Source organism: Mustela nigripes, chromosome 7 (assembly GCF_022355385.1).
Source record: "Mustela nigripes isolate SB6536 chromosome 7, MUSNIG.SB6536, whole genome shotgun sequence".
NCBI lineage: Eukaryota > Metazoa > Chordata > Mammalia > Carnivora > Mustelidae > Mustela > Mustela nigripes.
In genome coordinates this window covers 110702855-110718665 of record NC_081563.1, presented here as the reverse complement: position 1 = coordinate 110718665, position 15811 = coordinate 110702855, and the positions used below count along the sequence as shown (strand labels likewise).

The 15811-nt window shown below is 45.2% G+C and overlaps 1 protein-coding gene across 1 annotated transcript in view; it reads left to right on the top strand.

Annotated features, from left to right (window-relative positions):
- The window catches only part of PANK2 (pantothenate kinase 2), a 38040-nt gene extending 23555 nt beyond the window's left edge, over nt 1-14485 (top strand). The window contains exons 2-7 of the mRNA XM_059406604.1: nt 486-838; nt 4850-5103; nt 6312-6488; nt 8350-8473; nt 10050-10175; nt 13918-14485. Coding sequence (XP_059262587.1) covers nt 486-838; nt 4850-5103; nt 6312-6488; nt 8350-8473; nt 10050-10175; nt 13918-13968 — 1085 coding nt within the window. The 3' untranslated portion in view covers nt 13969-14485. The remainder of the gene's footprint in view (nt 1-485; nt 839-4849; nt 5104-6311; nt 6489-8349; nt 8474-10049; nt 10176-13917) is intronic.
- Nucleotides 14486-15811: the final 1326 nt, after the last annotated feature.

Here is a 15811-nt window from a genome sequence, read left to right as displayed (position 1 = left end):
GAGAGAGAGAAAGTAGGCTACCCGTTGAGCAGAGAACCCGATGCGGGACTTGATCCCAGGACTCTGAGATGACCAGAGCCAAAGGCAGATGCTTAACCAACTGAGCCACCCAGGCACCCCTCAGCATTTTTTTATTTAAGCAAAGGGGAAGGATATAGATTTTCATTCTCAATCTTTTTTCTTTTTCTACCCCCCCTGCCCCCCCGAGTTGAGGGTCATGGGTAGTCACTTTGATGTTTTTTAATATTTCAAAGTGTAGTTTGGGCTTCCTCTACAAGAGGGTTGGGTTGGGTTGGACCACTGTTCTGATTTTTTATTCTTTCTTTAAGATTTCCAAATCAGAATCCTACCCCCCCCCCCCAACCCCTTTTTGTATTTATAGTCCTTGGAAACCTCAAGGTATGAATAAGTTGCTAATCTAGTACATATATGTTTAGTTTTCAAGAAAAAATTTGTTCTGACTTTTTTTTTCCTTCTCCCTTTAGTTTTTCCATGGTTTGGCTTGGATATTGGTGGAACCTTGGTCAAGCTGGTTTATTTTGAACCCAAAGACATCACTGCTGAAGAAGAAGAGGAAGAGGTGGAAAGTCTTAAAAGCATTCGGAAGTACCTGACCTCCAACGTGGCATATGGGTCCACAGGTATTCGGGACGTGCACCTGGAGCTGAAGGACCTGACTCTGTGTGGACGCAAGGGCAATCTGCACTTCATACGCTTTCCCACTCACGACATGCCTGCTTTCATTCAGATGGGCAGAGATAAAAACTTCTCGAGTCTCCACACTGTCTTTTGTGCCACTGGAGGTGGAGCATACAAATTTGAGAAGGATTTTCTCACAGTATGTATTTTTTTTGGCTTATATACAACTTATGGTAATCTGATTTTTTAAAAAAAGACTTATTTAGCTGAGAGAGAGCAAATGGGTGTGTGAGTGTGTGCAGAGGAGGGGCAGAGGGAGAGGGAGAGAGAATCTTCAGGCAGACTGCCTGCTGAGCACAAAGCCTGACACAGGGCTGGATCCCACGACCCATGACCCATGAGATCATGACCCAAGCAGGAACCAAGAGTCGGGCGCTCAACCAGCTGAGCCACCCAGGTGCGCTAGTAATCTGATTGTTAAAAGTAATACCAATAGCAAGTGGTGGAATCATTTCTGATAGAACTTGAATTTTCTTGAGTCCGATTAAGATTAGATAGATGAAAATGAGTGGTAGTCAGGAGTTAGCTGTCTAGAGATTGTTGTAGCGTTTACTTTTTGCCCAGTTCAGATAAGTTGATAGATAAGGATCAACCACCTAAAGCATGGCATTTTGTTGTTCTTGTAGTGTTGCAGAAATAGCAAAGCTGTGATAAGCAGACTGAAGAACTACCTCTGAGGAACATGTTAAATTAAATCTTGAGCAGTGAGGAGCGTCTGGCTGGCTCAGTTGGAATAACATGCACCTCTTGAACTTGGGGTTATGAGTTTGAGCCCCATGTTGGATGTAGAGATTACTGTTAAAAAAAAAAAAACCTCGGGGCGCTTGGGTGGCTCAGTGGGTTAAAGCCTCTGCCTTTGGCTCAGGTCATGATCCCAGGATCCTGGGATCGAGCCCCGTATCGGGCTCTCTGCTCAGCGGAGCCTGCTTCTCCCTCTCTCTCTGCCTACTTGTGATCTCTCTCTGTGTCAAATAAATAAAAACTTAAAAAAACAAACAAACCAAAAAAACCCCTCTTGAACAATGAGATTGAAAAATAATTTTGGGGAGCTTGGCTGGCTCAGTAGAACATGTGACTCTTGGTTTCAGAGTTGTGAATTCAAGCCCCATGTTGGGCATGGAGCTTACTTTAAAAACAATAAACTAGGGTACCTGGGTGGCTCAGTTGGGTAAGCTTCTGCTTTTGGCTGAGGTCATGATCCTGGGGTTTTGGGAGCGAGCCCTGGGAGTTGGCCTCCCTGCTCAGTAGGGTCTGCTTCTCCTTCTCTCTATCCCATGCTCGTGTTCTTTCTCTCGCTATCTCTCTCAAATAAAAATACATAAGTAAATAAATCTTTTAAAAAAATAAAAAATTAAGAAAAATAATTTTTAAAAATGTTGTTTCATTTCTTCAAATGTCGTTTCAAGTGTTGTATCCCGTCTCATCTACCACATAATTTCTCCTGTCCGCTCAGTTGTTTCCTGGCAGGCTTACTATTTATAAACAACAAGAACTCTGGTCCCAAGCAGTGGCTATTCGGTCTCAGGGGTAGTTGGAAATGGTTAGCAGTGGAGCCTCCTCTCCCCAAATGCCTTCTGATGCGTATTGTGCTGTGCTCATGTTGCAGGAGTCTGAATCATGTGTGACACTGCGGGAGCGCCAGTGGGTACCTGCTTTTGTTTCTTTTTAGTGAACACTGCAAAGTCTTGAGGCTGGGTCCTTTGAGGTGGATGTGGGGGTGGGTTAGGAGGGAGAGAGGACAAGTGAGTTGGCCGAGACCTGGACCTTCTGGGTGCAGTATAGATTGAAAATATCTTCAGTGGCCATGTTTTTAATGCCACTAATGAGAATGTTATTTTAGAGAACTGCTTTTTCCTTTGTCATTCTACCTCTTTTTTCTACACGTGTCATTGTTTGGTTTGTGATCTTATTCTTTTTTGTTGTCTTCTGTCTCCTGACTTTAATCATAATATAGAATTGGCATGATTTTTTTTAACAAGTTTCTGTATTCTTTGCTTGAATTTCTTTTGGTTGTTGGTTTTCAGTGGTTTGTCTTCCACCCGTGAGTAAAGGGGAAGTGTAGCTGGAGGAGAGACGGTCCCCTCCTTTGCGGAAGCTTCATAGTGGACTCTGGATCATTGATAGGTAACGGAGAAAATCTTTTTCTGGGACCCTGTAGAGATGCCCTTTGGAATATATTTGAAAATCATTCAGGTTGCTACCAGAGGTACAGCATTGTGTGGTAATTTAAGGGGAGGGTGCAGAGTGGATTTTGGACCTCAGGAATTGGTTCTTAGGCGGTTGGGGTTTCTCATCTCTGCACCAGTGCTGTCCTTAAAAACTAGGAAAATGGAATGGCCGCCAAATGCTGTTTGTTCTGCATTAGGGGTGACTAGTATTTAATAAGCCACAGTGAAATATTTTTTAAAATACTGAGTTTACCGTGGTGCCTTTTAAATTTTTTTTTTTTTTTTTTAAGATTTTTACAAGCAGGGGGAGAGGGAGAAGCAGGCTTCCTGCTGAGCAGGGAACCTGATGAGGGGCTCAGTTCCAGAATCTCAGGACCTGAGCCAAAGGCAGATGCTTAATAACAGAGCCACCCAGGCGCCCCTACCCTGTTGCCATTTTAATGGAAATTTTTTTAAAAATGCAGATTTCAGGGGCACATAATGGGTTTGCTTGTTGGTACAGTACCCACATTCTGTATACCTGGCATTAGTGAGGTTAGCTGTGCATTGAGTCCTTTTTCATTTAGAGGTGGGGATTTGATAGGAGCTAGCAGGACACTGCAGGATGACAGGAGTTAGAGGAAGGAGGAGGAAGAAATTCTAGGACGAAAAAGACCAGCTGATTGGGCCAGTGGAAAGTGATGAAAGTGATGGAAAGTTCAAAGTGGAAATGCTGGCACTTGAGATCACGTGTCAGGAAATCGGTTTTGAATTCATGACAGCCAGGGAGGGCACAAGCAGGTCTACAGCAGGGACGGTGATGCATCCTCCAGGAGCTTGCGTCTGGTCTGAGGAGGAATTGCAGATCCTACTTAGGGATGGTTTTCAGTGGTTTACCCGAGTCAGGGGTACCAGGTAGGTGTTTTAATTAAAGATTAATATGAAGGTACCTATTAACTTCCCTCTCTGCGGCGGATCTGAATAAGTCGAGGGTAAATGTAATCAAGTGAGAGTAGAATAAAGGGGGAGAATTTGGGGGCTAGACCTAGTTCTAGGTAGAAATCAGTGCTTTCAGCAAGTGGAGGCCATTTTCCCTTTGCGCATATACGGAGTCTCCGTGCCTATAAACGTCCCTAAACGTTCACATGGGTTAGTAGTCCAGGGAGTGAAGTGGGGTTTCTGCCATCTTTCCAGAGTTACCGCTGTCAGAAGTTGATGTATCTTCCTAATTATCTGGGCATGACTATGTATGACACATACGTGTGCATATAAACTTGGCGTTAGTAACAGGCAGATAGGGTCTTTATGAAATGTTACTCCAGTTGCTTTTTTGACTGACAACATACCCTGGAGTTCTTCCCACTTCAGTTCTTAATTGACTAAAGATCCCCTTCACTCTCCATTGCTGTACAGTGCTCCCTAATATGAATAACAATCAGTCGTTTATTTAAATGGAATGAAGTTGATAACACTGTTGTAAATTTTGATACTGTTAAAATTTTCCCATCTTCCAGGGGTTGTAATCGGTTTAGGTAGTGAAAAATCTCACCTTCTACTTCAACATTTTTCTGCCTCTGGCATCAGTTTATTAATAATAAAGTGTGGCCTGCTTTGGTATTGCTCCAGTCTTGAAGATGGTCTTTCAGAAGAGAGACATGAGAGTTCTTATGTCTCCTGCCATGTGTCACCAGGTGTTTGAGTCACTTGAATTTCTTGGAGTCAGCTTTCTGCTTGGGCTGTGATCTGACCTGTGCTCCTGACTCCTGGTCCCTGTGCTTGGGTCTCAGCATAAGTCTCCACCGAGAAGGCTGTTTGTAGAGGGTGTGGGGGTGGGTCTGTCTTGTTGGGTCTGTCCAGGTGTGTGCTGTCCCCAGGTCTGTTCTGTGAATTATGCATAAATAATCCACATCTGTGAGCACTTCTGTGCTTTGTGTAATGGAGAGGGGTGCCTTATTAAGTGGAGTTGTATTTGCTTGTCTGAATACATTTTTATTTCATTACAGATAGGTGACCTTCAGCTTTGCAAACTTGATGAACTAGATTGCTTAGTAAAAGGAATTTTATACATTGACTCAGTTGGATTCAATGGACGGTCACAGTGCTATTACTTTGAAAACCCCGCCGATGCTGAAAAATGTCAGAAGTTACCGTTTGATTTGAAAAATCCATACCCTCTGCTTCTGGTGAACATTGGCTCTGGGGTTAGCATTTTAGCAGTATATTCCAAAGATAATTACAAGCGGGTCACGGGTACCAGGTAGGTCTTTTATATAAAGGTTATTACTTGTTTTTGATATCGTAATGGGTTAAAAGTGAGTTTTCAGGTATTGTGTATAAGTACACTTTTAAGGATCTGTTTAAATTATGTGGAAAACATTTTTTTTTTCTGGGATTAGGCCAACAGATAGTTTTTCTATGAAAATTCTGGTATCATGACCTACTTTTCTTTAATCTGTACTGCTCAGGATTTCATTATCAGAGTTCTGTAAAATATCTTATTGTCAGACTCATTGAGCCCATAGTCCTTGCCCTCAGCTAGTGTATGGTGTGCGTATACCATAAGTCAAAGCTGAGCATCTGTAAGGAGAAGGCAAGGCAAGATCCCAGCTTTGAAACCAGCCTAGATTTTTTTTTTTTTTTTTAAGATTTTAATTATTTACTTGAGGGAGGAAGAACAAGTGGTGGGGAGAGCCTGAGGGAGAGAGAGAAGCAGAGTCTCAGCTGAGCAGGGAGCCCAATGTGGGGCTCAGTCTCAGGACCCAGAGGTCATGACCTGAGCTGAAGGCAGATGCTTCACCCACTGAGCCCCCCAGGCTCTCCTGGCCTCGATTTTATACATACAGGCGTATGTGTGCACACTTACCCAGCCACGGGATGGTCTGAGATCTAGAAAGGTGAGGTACTGACGGGGGGAGAGGGCAGGCTGAACAGGGAGGAGAGGTGGCAGGCAGGAATGAGTATGTTGGTGGTTTAAGGATTAGGGATGACTTGAAGTAGAACAAGGAGCTGGGGATTGGGATAGACAGTTTAACAGGTGTGAATTTTAAAAAGTAATTTTGGGGGAGAAACACATTAATGGGAGAGTTCTTTTCCGGGTAGGGTGCTGATAAGCCACGGCGACTCAGGGTTTAGAGAGACAAAGGAAGGCCATGTGGCCCAGGTGTGGCGGGCGGATCTGCCCACAGACTCCTCACACAGCAGATGCTAGGACTGCACTGGGGACGGGGCTGGGCCAGGAGGCCTGTGTTTGACATTTCGCTTGTTGGCGCACGTGAATATGTGTCATGGTATATATCAGGCGCCTTGTTTTCTGTCTTCCCACAGACTTGCCTGCCAGAGGCATCAGCGTGACTGGGTTGGCGCAAGAGTGGGTTGATGTATGAATGTGGTTTTGGGTTCATAAATATTACCTTCTTGTTCTTATTTTTAAAATGTTGTAATACTGTGTTGTTTGTTTTTAATCAGTCTTGGAGGAGGAACTTTTTTTGGTCTCTGCTGTCTTCTTACTGGCTGTACCACTTTTGAAGAAGCTCTTGAAATGGCATCTCGTGGAGATAGCACCAAAGTGGATAAACTAGTTCGAGACATTTATGGAGGGGACTATGAGAGGTTTGGACTGCCGGGCTGGGCTGTGGCATCAAGGTAAGGGTGTGTGTGTGTTCTAAGAAAGACAGGAATAAGATAATATTGGGTGTGTCTTTTTCCTTTTAAACAGCTTTTATTGAGCTATAATGTATATACTATAAAGCCACCTGTTTAAAGTATAAAATGTAGTGGTTTTCAGTATGTTTACTAAACTGTGGAGTCATTACCATAATCTACTTTCAGTCCATTTTCACTATCCCAGAAAGAAACCTTCTGTCCATTAGCTGTCACTTCTCATTTCCCCACCTCAGTCCTTGGTAAATGCTAATATATTTTCTATTTATAGATTTGCCTATTCTGGACACTTCATATAAATGATGTCCTAGAATATGAGTTTTTGGTGATTGCCTTCCTTCCACTTAGCATGTTTTCAAGGTTCAGCTATGTGGTCGCATGAAACAGTACTTTGAATCTCCAGGTGAATTTTAGAATCACCTTGTCAGTAGTTGCAAAGAAAGGCAGCTGGGATTTCGATAGGGATTGTGTTGAATTTGTAGCTCACTTTGGGGAATATTGGTATCTTAACATTATCAAGTCTTCTGATCTAAGATGTAATGTCCTTCCATTTATTTAGAGTTTTGTTTTTCTTTTACCGATGTTTTATGGTAGTGGTTTTCAGTATAGAGTGTTATACTTTCTTCTGTTAAATATATTTCCAAGTATTTTATTCTCTTTGATGCTATTATAAAGGGAATTGGGTTTTTTTGTTTGTTTGTTTGTTTGTTTTTTAGTTTTGAGATTTTACTCATTTGAGAAAGAGCACGCATGGGGTCGGGGCAGAGGAAGAGGGAGAAGCAGACACTCTGCGGAGCAGGGAGCCTGCTGTAGGGCTGATAACAGGACCCTGGATCGGGACCTGAGCCATCCCTGAGCCGAAGGCAGACTGAGCCACCCAGGCACCCCAGGAATTGTTTTTTAAATTTCATTTCCAGATCGTTTAGATAAAGAGTTGTTTTCTGTGTATTGGGACAGGTGATGTCTTAAAAAAAGATTTTATTTATTTATTTACTTAACAGAGAGATCACAAGTAGGCAGAGAGGGAGGGGGGAAGCAGGCTCCCTGCTGAGCAGAGAGCCTGATGCAGGGTTCGATCTCAGGATCCTAGAATCCTGACCTGAGCCAAAGGCAGAGGCTTAACCCACTGAGCCGTCCATGTGCCCCTCAGGACACATGATTTTTAGTCATAGAGAAAGGATCACACATAGACATGCTTGCAGGGTAATTTCGGGTCTTTGTAAATGCTGTTGATGTCACATTCTGAGTTTGCGGCATTTGCGCATTGTTAATCACTTCCGTTTTTGATCGGGTTTGTGTTCTGCTAGCCGTTATTAATGTAGCAGTTCTGCTGCTTAGGTACTTTGAAGTACTTCATGTTCTAGGGGAATCTGAAACGCTTAAGGAGTTTACTCTGGGACTCCACTGTCTGTGCTTTTGCTTCGCTCTGACAAAGCCGTTTCCCAGACAGAATGTGACCATTCAGCTGAGTGGAATGGCTGTGCTGGTGGGAATGGATTGCTAGTAGAGGTGTCTTTCTGGAACTGTCTCTGGCTGCAGAAGGAGCCACCAGTGGCTTACGGTGGATCTGAGGAGATCGTAACTGGATGTGCAAAGACCTGTTATCAAAGCTCGGTTTCAGCAGAAGCTGCAGGGAGAGGCATTTTCTTATTCGGAATGCTTGAGAGCTTTCTTCTGAGTTGTGTTTCTCTTTGAACAGATGCTCTGTTATTTCATAATAGAAAATTTGAAGATTAAAACAATGTAGCTTCTTAAAGTCACATTTATCTTAAATGTTATTCTAAGTTCTGTTGGGCCAGTTGCCTTTGGTTCAGCTGCTGGGTGTTCTTCTCCCCCTTCACAGCTTTGGAAACATGATGAGCAAGGAGAAGCGAGAGGCAGTCAGTAAAGAGGACCTCGCCAGAGCGACGTTGATCACCATCACCAACAACATTGGCTCAATAGCAAGAATGTGTGCCCTTAATGAAGTAAGGGGACGTGGATTTCTTTAGGTGCTCTGAGCAAAATACGGAACGTGCTAAGGGGCCTCAGCTGTGTACAATGTCTGTCTTGTCCAGATGGTGCCTCAGTGTAGTCGTACGGGGTGGAGTTGTTTATTGGGGAAGTTAAAGCTCTTCACATGTAGACTCCTCTTCACTGATCGGTTTTTTACTCAGTGAAGATGAGTATTGGCACTGTCGAGAAGTAAAAGTATATCTTTTGGGGAGAGGGTAGGAAGGCAGGCAGGACTCCGGTAATGGGGACTGTGGGTGGTGGTGATGGATTGCCAGCTGGCTGGAGGTCCTGTGCTCCCTGCGGAGCCCTGCGGTCCCCGGGAAGGCCTCTGGAGGAAGCTGCTGGAGCCAGAGAAGATGGGGTGGCCCCGGAGTGCCCGCCCTCCCTGCCGCCCCCGCCGAGCTGTCTTTGTGCTTTCAGCTTCTTTACAGTGCTGCCTTGTAGCATTCAGGTCAAGCAGCATTGTACAGGGCTATGAAAGAACCGAGAACGGCCTTCCCTGGGGGGCCCAGAGGGCGCAGCTCTACCGCGTGTCCCCACTTACACAGTTTGGTTTACAGTTAGTCTGTGAAAGAGATGATGGAGGCATGTGGCTTAAAAAGGAGACTTTGAAAGGTACAAAAAGACTGTCTCATTTTTAATTAAAAAGATACTGTATCAGCATCAAGTAATTAAAAACATTCTTCGTTTGAATATGTTAAAGTTACTGTTTCCTTTATTGCATGTTCCTTTTCCTGTACTTAGGTGTTTTAAGATCTGTTGGTGTGGGTGTACATACCATGTTACATTTTTTACTTAAGTACTCATAATTTCCCCGCTGTGTATTTGATTTGGTTTTGCATCATCAATCATGTGGAGCTGGGTATCTGGTTGCTTGCCCTGTTGGCTCCACAGGAATGCATTTTTAAGTGCGAAGCTTTTCACTGGTTGCATTTTATTCTGATCAGGGCCTTACTCTGGAGTGAGGTTTCTCTAAAGATATGACCCTGCTCAGGAGTTTTGGTAGATCTTGCCAGGGTGCTTTTCACAAAGGCTTATGAATTCAGGTGTCTTTAGCACTGAATGAGTGCGTCAATGCTACCCTAACTAGGCTGATGGTTGGGAGTGGGATTTCAGTTCTGCTTTTAATAGGTTTAAAATGCTCCTTTCTTCGACTACTGGTGGGGTTGAATTTTTTCCCATTATATTTCTTGTATAATTTGCTTATTTGTGTCACTTTCCTTCTTTGGGGTCTTAATTTTTTTTACTTTTCTGTTTAAAACTTTAATAGCAGTTATTGTCTGTCATATTTAATACAAATGGTTTTTCTAATTTGTTTTCTCTTGTGACATTTTCTGGCATGGTTTGAAGCAGGTCGGTCCAGAGTTTGTCTGGGTTCAAATTTAAGTAGCCTTGGACCAACTGGTTTAAATGTAAATACTTTTTTATTTTTTGCTCAGCAGTCAAGTTGCTGCTAAAAACCATGTACATGGTGCTCTGTTTGGGGTAGCTTTTACGAGAGAACAGAAGTTAAGATGAAAACTAATTGCCTTTTTTTGATGTGCTCAGAACATTAACCAGGTGGTATTTGTTGGAAATTTCTTGAGAATTAATACGATCGCCATGCGACTTTTGGCATATGCTTTGGATTATTGGTCCAAGGGGCAGTTGAAAGCACTTTTTTCGGAACACGAGGTAAGCCGACTTCTTTCTTGCGATAATGTTACAGACATAAAGGCATGCAATCCCCACCGCGTTGGAACGAAGTAAACATTGAAATGGACTTCAGTTATTTTTTTGTGAAAGTATGATACAGGGTTTAACTTTGTAATGTTCAAGAGCTGTTTCTTACCTGATTTACTGCAAGGGAAGTTTTTGGTTAATTGTGAGCTTCAGCAACTTTTAAGAAATCTTGAACCCCTCTATTTTTAAGGTTCTCTTCTGTTCTGAACCACCCTTTATCTTTCTCCCATTACACTTATTTTGTAAATGTACTTACTCTGGGTTCTGCTTTTTTCATTTGGATGTCCGTTTTTATGTATTGATGCAGTTCATGTGCCACTTATTTAAGATGTATGTTCTAAAAACAAACGAAAGTCTATTCCAAGATTAGAACCACACCGTTATGGAACTTAACACCTACACAAGCTAGAAATGACAAAATGGACGAGAATCCTTGAATCGCTCTGCCTGATACCCGCTATGGGAAAGTGCCTTACTGTTTTTCCGGCTTGGGGAAAACAGAACCGTAACTGTGGAGGGGACCTCTCTTCTGTCCCCTTGGTTGTGGGGTAGTTGAACAGTTTCCAGTGTTGTTGGATTTTAAAGTGTTATCAGGAACATTTTTCAGAATTGTTAGTGCCTGTTTAACAGTATTTACAGGAATTGACAGAGTAAGATTTGAACTGCTACAGAGGTGGCTTTTTCCCTTAAATTTGCTTTTTTTTCCTTTTGAAGTGGCTTAAGTTCATAGTTAAAATTCCAAGTGTACAAGTTCCTCTTTTCAGAAAGTTTAGTCATCAAATATTTTAACTTTATTTTATTAAAAAGTTTTTTACTGAATAAATCTGATGTGTAAGACCGTGTACTTCTTCTTCTTCTTTTTTTTAAAGATTTTATTTATTTATTTGACAGAGAGAAATCATAAGTAGATGGAGAGGCAGGCAGAGAGAGAGAGAGAGAGGGAAGCAGGCTCCCTGCTGAGCAGAGAGCCCGATGCGGGACTCGATCCCAGGACCCTGAGATCATGACCCGAGCCAAAGGCAGCGGCTTAACCCACTGAGCCACCCAGGTGCCCCAAGACCGTGTACTTCTGAGGCAGCAGCATGTTCCTCTGATAGGGCTGTACTCAGCGGGCACCACCAGTCCCACAGCCCAGGGTGAGCCGAGCGCCTTACTCCCCAGCGTGGGAGCTGGGCTGGGCTTGCCGTCTCTCCAGCGTCTATGCTGCTCGTTTTAATTTTTACCCTGAATGCTTTTTTTACTTTTGATGTTATTAATAAATTGGTACCAAATTATTATTTTTATATTGAAGAGACTTTTCTGCTAGATTTTTTTTTTTTAAGATTTTATTTATTTATTTGACAGAGAGCAAGAGAGCACAGCAGGCAGAGCAGCAGAGGAAGAGGGACAAGCATCCTCCCCACTGAGCAGGGAGTTTAATGCGGGACTTGATCCCAGGACCCTGGGATCATGATCTGAGCTGAAGGCAGTTGCTTTAACCAACTGAGCCACCCAGGCACCCCTATCATTAAGTTTTTTTGTTTTTTTAAAGATTTTATTTATTTATCTGACAGAGGTCACAAGTAGGCAGAGAGGCAGGCAGAGAGAGAGGGAGAAGCAGGCTCCCCACTGAGCAGAGAGCCCTATGTGGGGCTTGGTCCCAGGACCCCGAGAACATGACCCGAACCAAAGGCAGAGGCTTAACCCACTGAGCCACCCAGGTGCCCCTCATTACGTTTTTTATACCTTTTATATGTATCTTCCTTTTTGTGATCTTTGACCTGTTTCATTTCGCTTTATGTTAGAATAAAAAGAAACCCTCTTTCTTGTCAACATCGTAGTATAATTTTCCTCCTGCTCCATTTCACCCTCTTGAAAACCTTTGCCCAAGTGGAATGTGGGGATTCTTAGGTTAGTCTTCACCCCAGGACAGCTAGGATTAAAGCACTTCTGTTTAGGGTCTTGGTTGAACGTCTTGCCGTGTCCTTCCCATGGCGCCTGGGCCTCTGCCTCGAGCGCCCACTGCTTTGCCCCTGGAAACTGGCTGCCCACGGCTGCTCACGGCTTGAAATCTTCTCCCGTCCTCACTCCGCAGTCAAACTCCTGTGAAAGCTGTGTGTGGCTCCGGTCAGCCTCTCTGTCCGCCTCTCTGTCCGCCTTATGTCCCATTCTCATTACAGTGTCTGGTAGCTCGTGTTAGCGGATGCCTTCTACTTGGTGGGAGGTTCTGGGTCTTCAGGGGAGCTCATTCCAATGGTTCACTTCGTCTCCTCTTTTGCTATTCCGAATGCCACGGAGAGCAAAGTGTACCGCCAGGTCTCACAGGGAGCGCCCAGGGGTCCGTCCTCTGGCAGTGGTGGGGTCCCTCAGTGACCCCTCCTCCTCTGCAGCGGGGCGGCCCCCGCCGATACTGGCGACCTCGCATCGTACACATCGTGCGGCTGCCTGTGCTCAAGGCTAGGAAACAGTGAGAGGAGAGGCTGCAGCTCCTCTCGAGTGAGGCGACTTCTCTTGGAATAGTTTTCCCTGGGAACCACACTGGACTTTCGTGACTTATGATAGAGACTCTTAGCACATTCTTTTTAGTCCAGGGGTGGGTCTTTCAGGATCTTCCCACTGTCCTTTTTTGGTCCTTTCTCTCTGAAAGTGCTTGACTGGTTATCCTTTGGCAACCTTGATGGACTCTAGACCGCTGGAGGACTGCCCTCTGCTGATCGCTGCTGGCGTGCTCTTTCTTCCCGAGTGGGTTTTGTCTCATTTTCTGTTACATTCAATCCTTTATTCTTTTCTTTCTGTTTTTGGGCTTTAATGTCTTGGTTCTTGGTTGTATTTGACTTTGACTACTTCTGGAGGTGGTCTGGCATTGTCCTTCCGCTGCTGCTTGTCTTTCCCATGCCTCTGCCCTCCCTGTGGGGCTCTTCTGTTCTCCAGACGGCGCTTTTCCATCTGCGCCCCTCTCTCCACGTGGCAGTAGCGCACTCTTGTCTATTCCTCTGCCCACTGTCTTGTTCAGGATCCAGACATCCAGTTGCTTCCTGGGTGTGGCTGCTTGGCTGCCGGGGGCACGTCAGCCTCAGCCGTGCACAGGCCACATGGAAGCCCTTCCTTGCTTGCCACCTCTCTTGCTCCTGTGTTCCTGTTCTCAGGGTGCTGTCACCAGATGCAAGCAAGGATTCCCAAGGGAAAGACCTGCTGCCCTCATCCCCTTCTTCAGGCAGGTCTTGAATCCATCCCACGCTTTTCTCATTCTCCCTTCTATCCCCAGCCCAGTTAGGCCCTCACCCTCTGTGACCACCCCCACCCAGCCCTTCCTGCTCCACTGCACTTCGTGTCCCATCTTCGCTTCATTCCTTAGTTGTTTGGAGAGGCTCTGGGCCTCTGCTGCTTCTCCCATCCTTCTGCAGGAGGCAGCCCCGCTCTGGGCTCTTACAGAGGGCCCTGGGCAGCCATGGGCCCCAAGCTCCTGCTGCCTTCACCTCCCATAGTGACCTGTGGGGCGGTCTTGGACATCCAACCCTCCTCCCCAGCCTGGGATCTCTTCAGAGCTTCTCTGCACCCAGGCTGGCCTTGGGCTCAGCAAAATGGGTGCTCAAGAAATGGGTGTCAGGAATAAAGGGCACTGTTGGCTTTAATACTAGTGATCATGTTTATGGTGATTTAAATAAGTTTGAGGAAAATTGCTCTCATTTTTGGTGTACTTTTTTTTTTTTTTCAGGGTTATTTTGGAGCCGTTGGAGCACTTCTTGAGCTGTTGAAGATCCCCTGATCATTACCTGGGGAGGGGTTCCTGGAACATTCCACAATGGGATCTTGTGAACTTTTGTTTTTTAAGAGACTTACTCAATTTTATGATTGTGTACTACCCGAATCAAAGCAAGAAAGGACAAATGTATTTTTCTAAGTCATCAAGATAAATCCTTAAAAATCCAGTCTAAACTAGTAACCAGTAAGGAAAGATACATACATAAAAATGTGGACCATGTCCATGGCAGTGAGGGTCTGCTGTGTTGAAGTTGCTCTTCAGTATAGCTTTGTTACACCTGCCATGTATTTTTGAAATTCAGTGTCACTGGAGCCACTTCAGGGGAGAGCTGTTCGGTGTTCAGCTGTGATTTTGTGTCTTGTTGCACTTTCTAGATGTAAGGCAGGCACTGTATGTTGTAATCTAATCACAGTGTTGTCAGTATGGCCTTGGAGATCATCATCTGTGCATTAACTCTGGTGTGCATTTAGCTTTTTGTGTGAACATAATTTCAACATGTTTTATTTCAAGGATCTGCAAATTTGATTGGGCAGAGTAATTCTGTATTTGTAACTCTGGCTGGCAATTAAGCAATTTCTGGAAGGGCAGTTATGGTTACTCTACACTGCAAGTCCTGGGAAGGTCTGTTTGGAAAGATGGGGCTTAGTCTACCCTGGGCAGAATTTCCTGGGGGGCAGGGGTGGGTGGGAGATAATTTTGTCTGAAGCGAGTTAAGCTAGTAGGAAAAACACCACCATCCGGAAGACTAAAAACCAGACAAAGTGGGCCTCTCGAATTGACATCTTTTCAGGGAATCGGGAGAATCTGGTGGTTTCGGACTGTAGAAAGTGAGGAATTGAAGTCCATTGATTAGCTCATAGGAAGCAGGGTGTGGTACTTCCGCCTTCCCCTCCCACTCGGGGTCTTTACCTGCCAGAAATTGCCAGGCAGGCTGGCTGGTGGGACTGCATGAGGGCTGCACGTTCAGGCTTAAAAGGTAGCGTGATTAGAGTGAGGTTTTAAGATGGAGTCTTGGTAGATTGACTTAAGAATGATTTCTTTCTGCTGTGCAGAATCATTTAAAAAATGCTTCCCTTTGGAGATGGAGTAACATTTTATTCTGTGTATTTTTGTGCCTGCTTCATCGCTGTTGATAGCAATGAAGAGTCTGTGTAAATCAGCTTTCGAACCAGAAGGAAACCCCAGGGCTCTGCAGCCTTCCTGGCACCTGGGCAGGAGGCACCTGGAGGGAAGGGTCCCTGGGTTGCCAAGGGAGGAGGGCTGGATCCCTTGGCACCTCTCATGTTGGCCGCATGAGGGCAGCAGAGGCACGTGCCTGCCAAGGGCAGCTGCCCAGCGGCCATTTCCCAGGGGACGCCCCTTCATGCAGTTGGGCGCCTGTGGGTTGTAAGTGCTGCCAGCCTGGTGGGCTGGAGGGACGCTCATGACCCTTGGGTGGCAATCATCTCCGCTTTTGCTGCCCCTCATGTGGGGGCCTCAGCCCAGGCCACCTCTAATCTTCCTTAGGCTTGATGACCCCACATTCCCCATGGCCTCCAGAGACAGTGTCATTACCCGTTTGCTGATACACAGTCATGCTTCTGGAGCCCCATGTGCCCCAGGCCCTCTTCGTTTGCTTCCCTCCAGAGATGGTAGTGGAGGGAAGGAGGGAGCCGGCTTCCCACAGAGACTCTGGCCCCTGTGCTGGGGGTGCCCTGCTTTCCCCCTACGTGTACTGTGCTCACGAGGCTGTGACCAGTGCTTTACGTGGCTGGCCTCTTCGCAGCCTTTGTGAACCCTGCAGCTGAGCAGGAACAAACCTGCCTGAGGTCCCAGGCTCGAGCTGGCAGAGCCTCCTCTTCTGCGG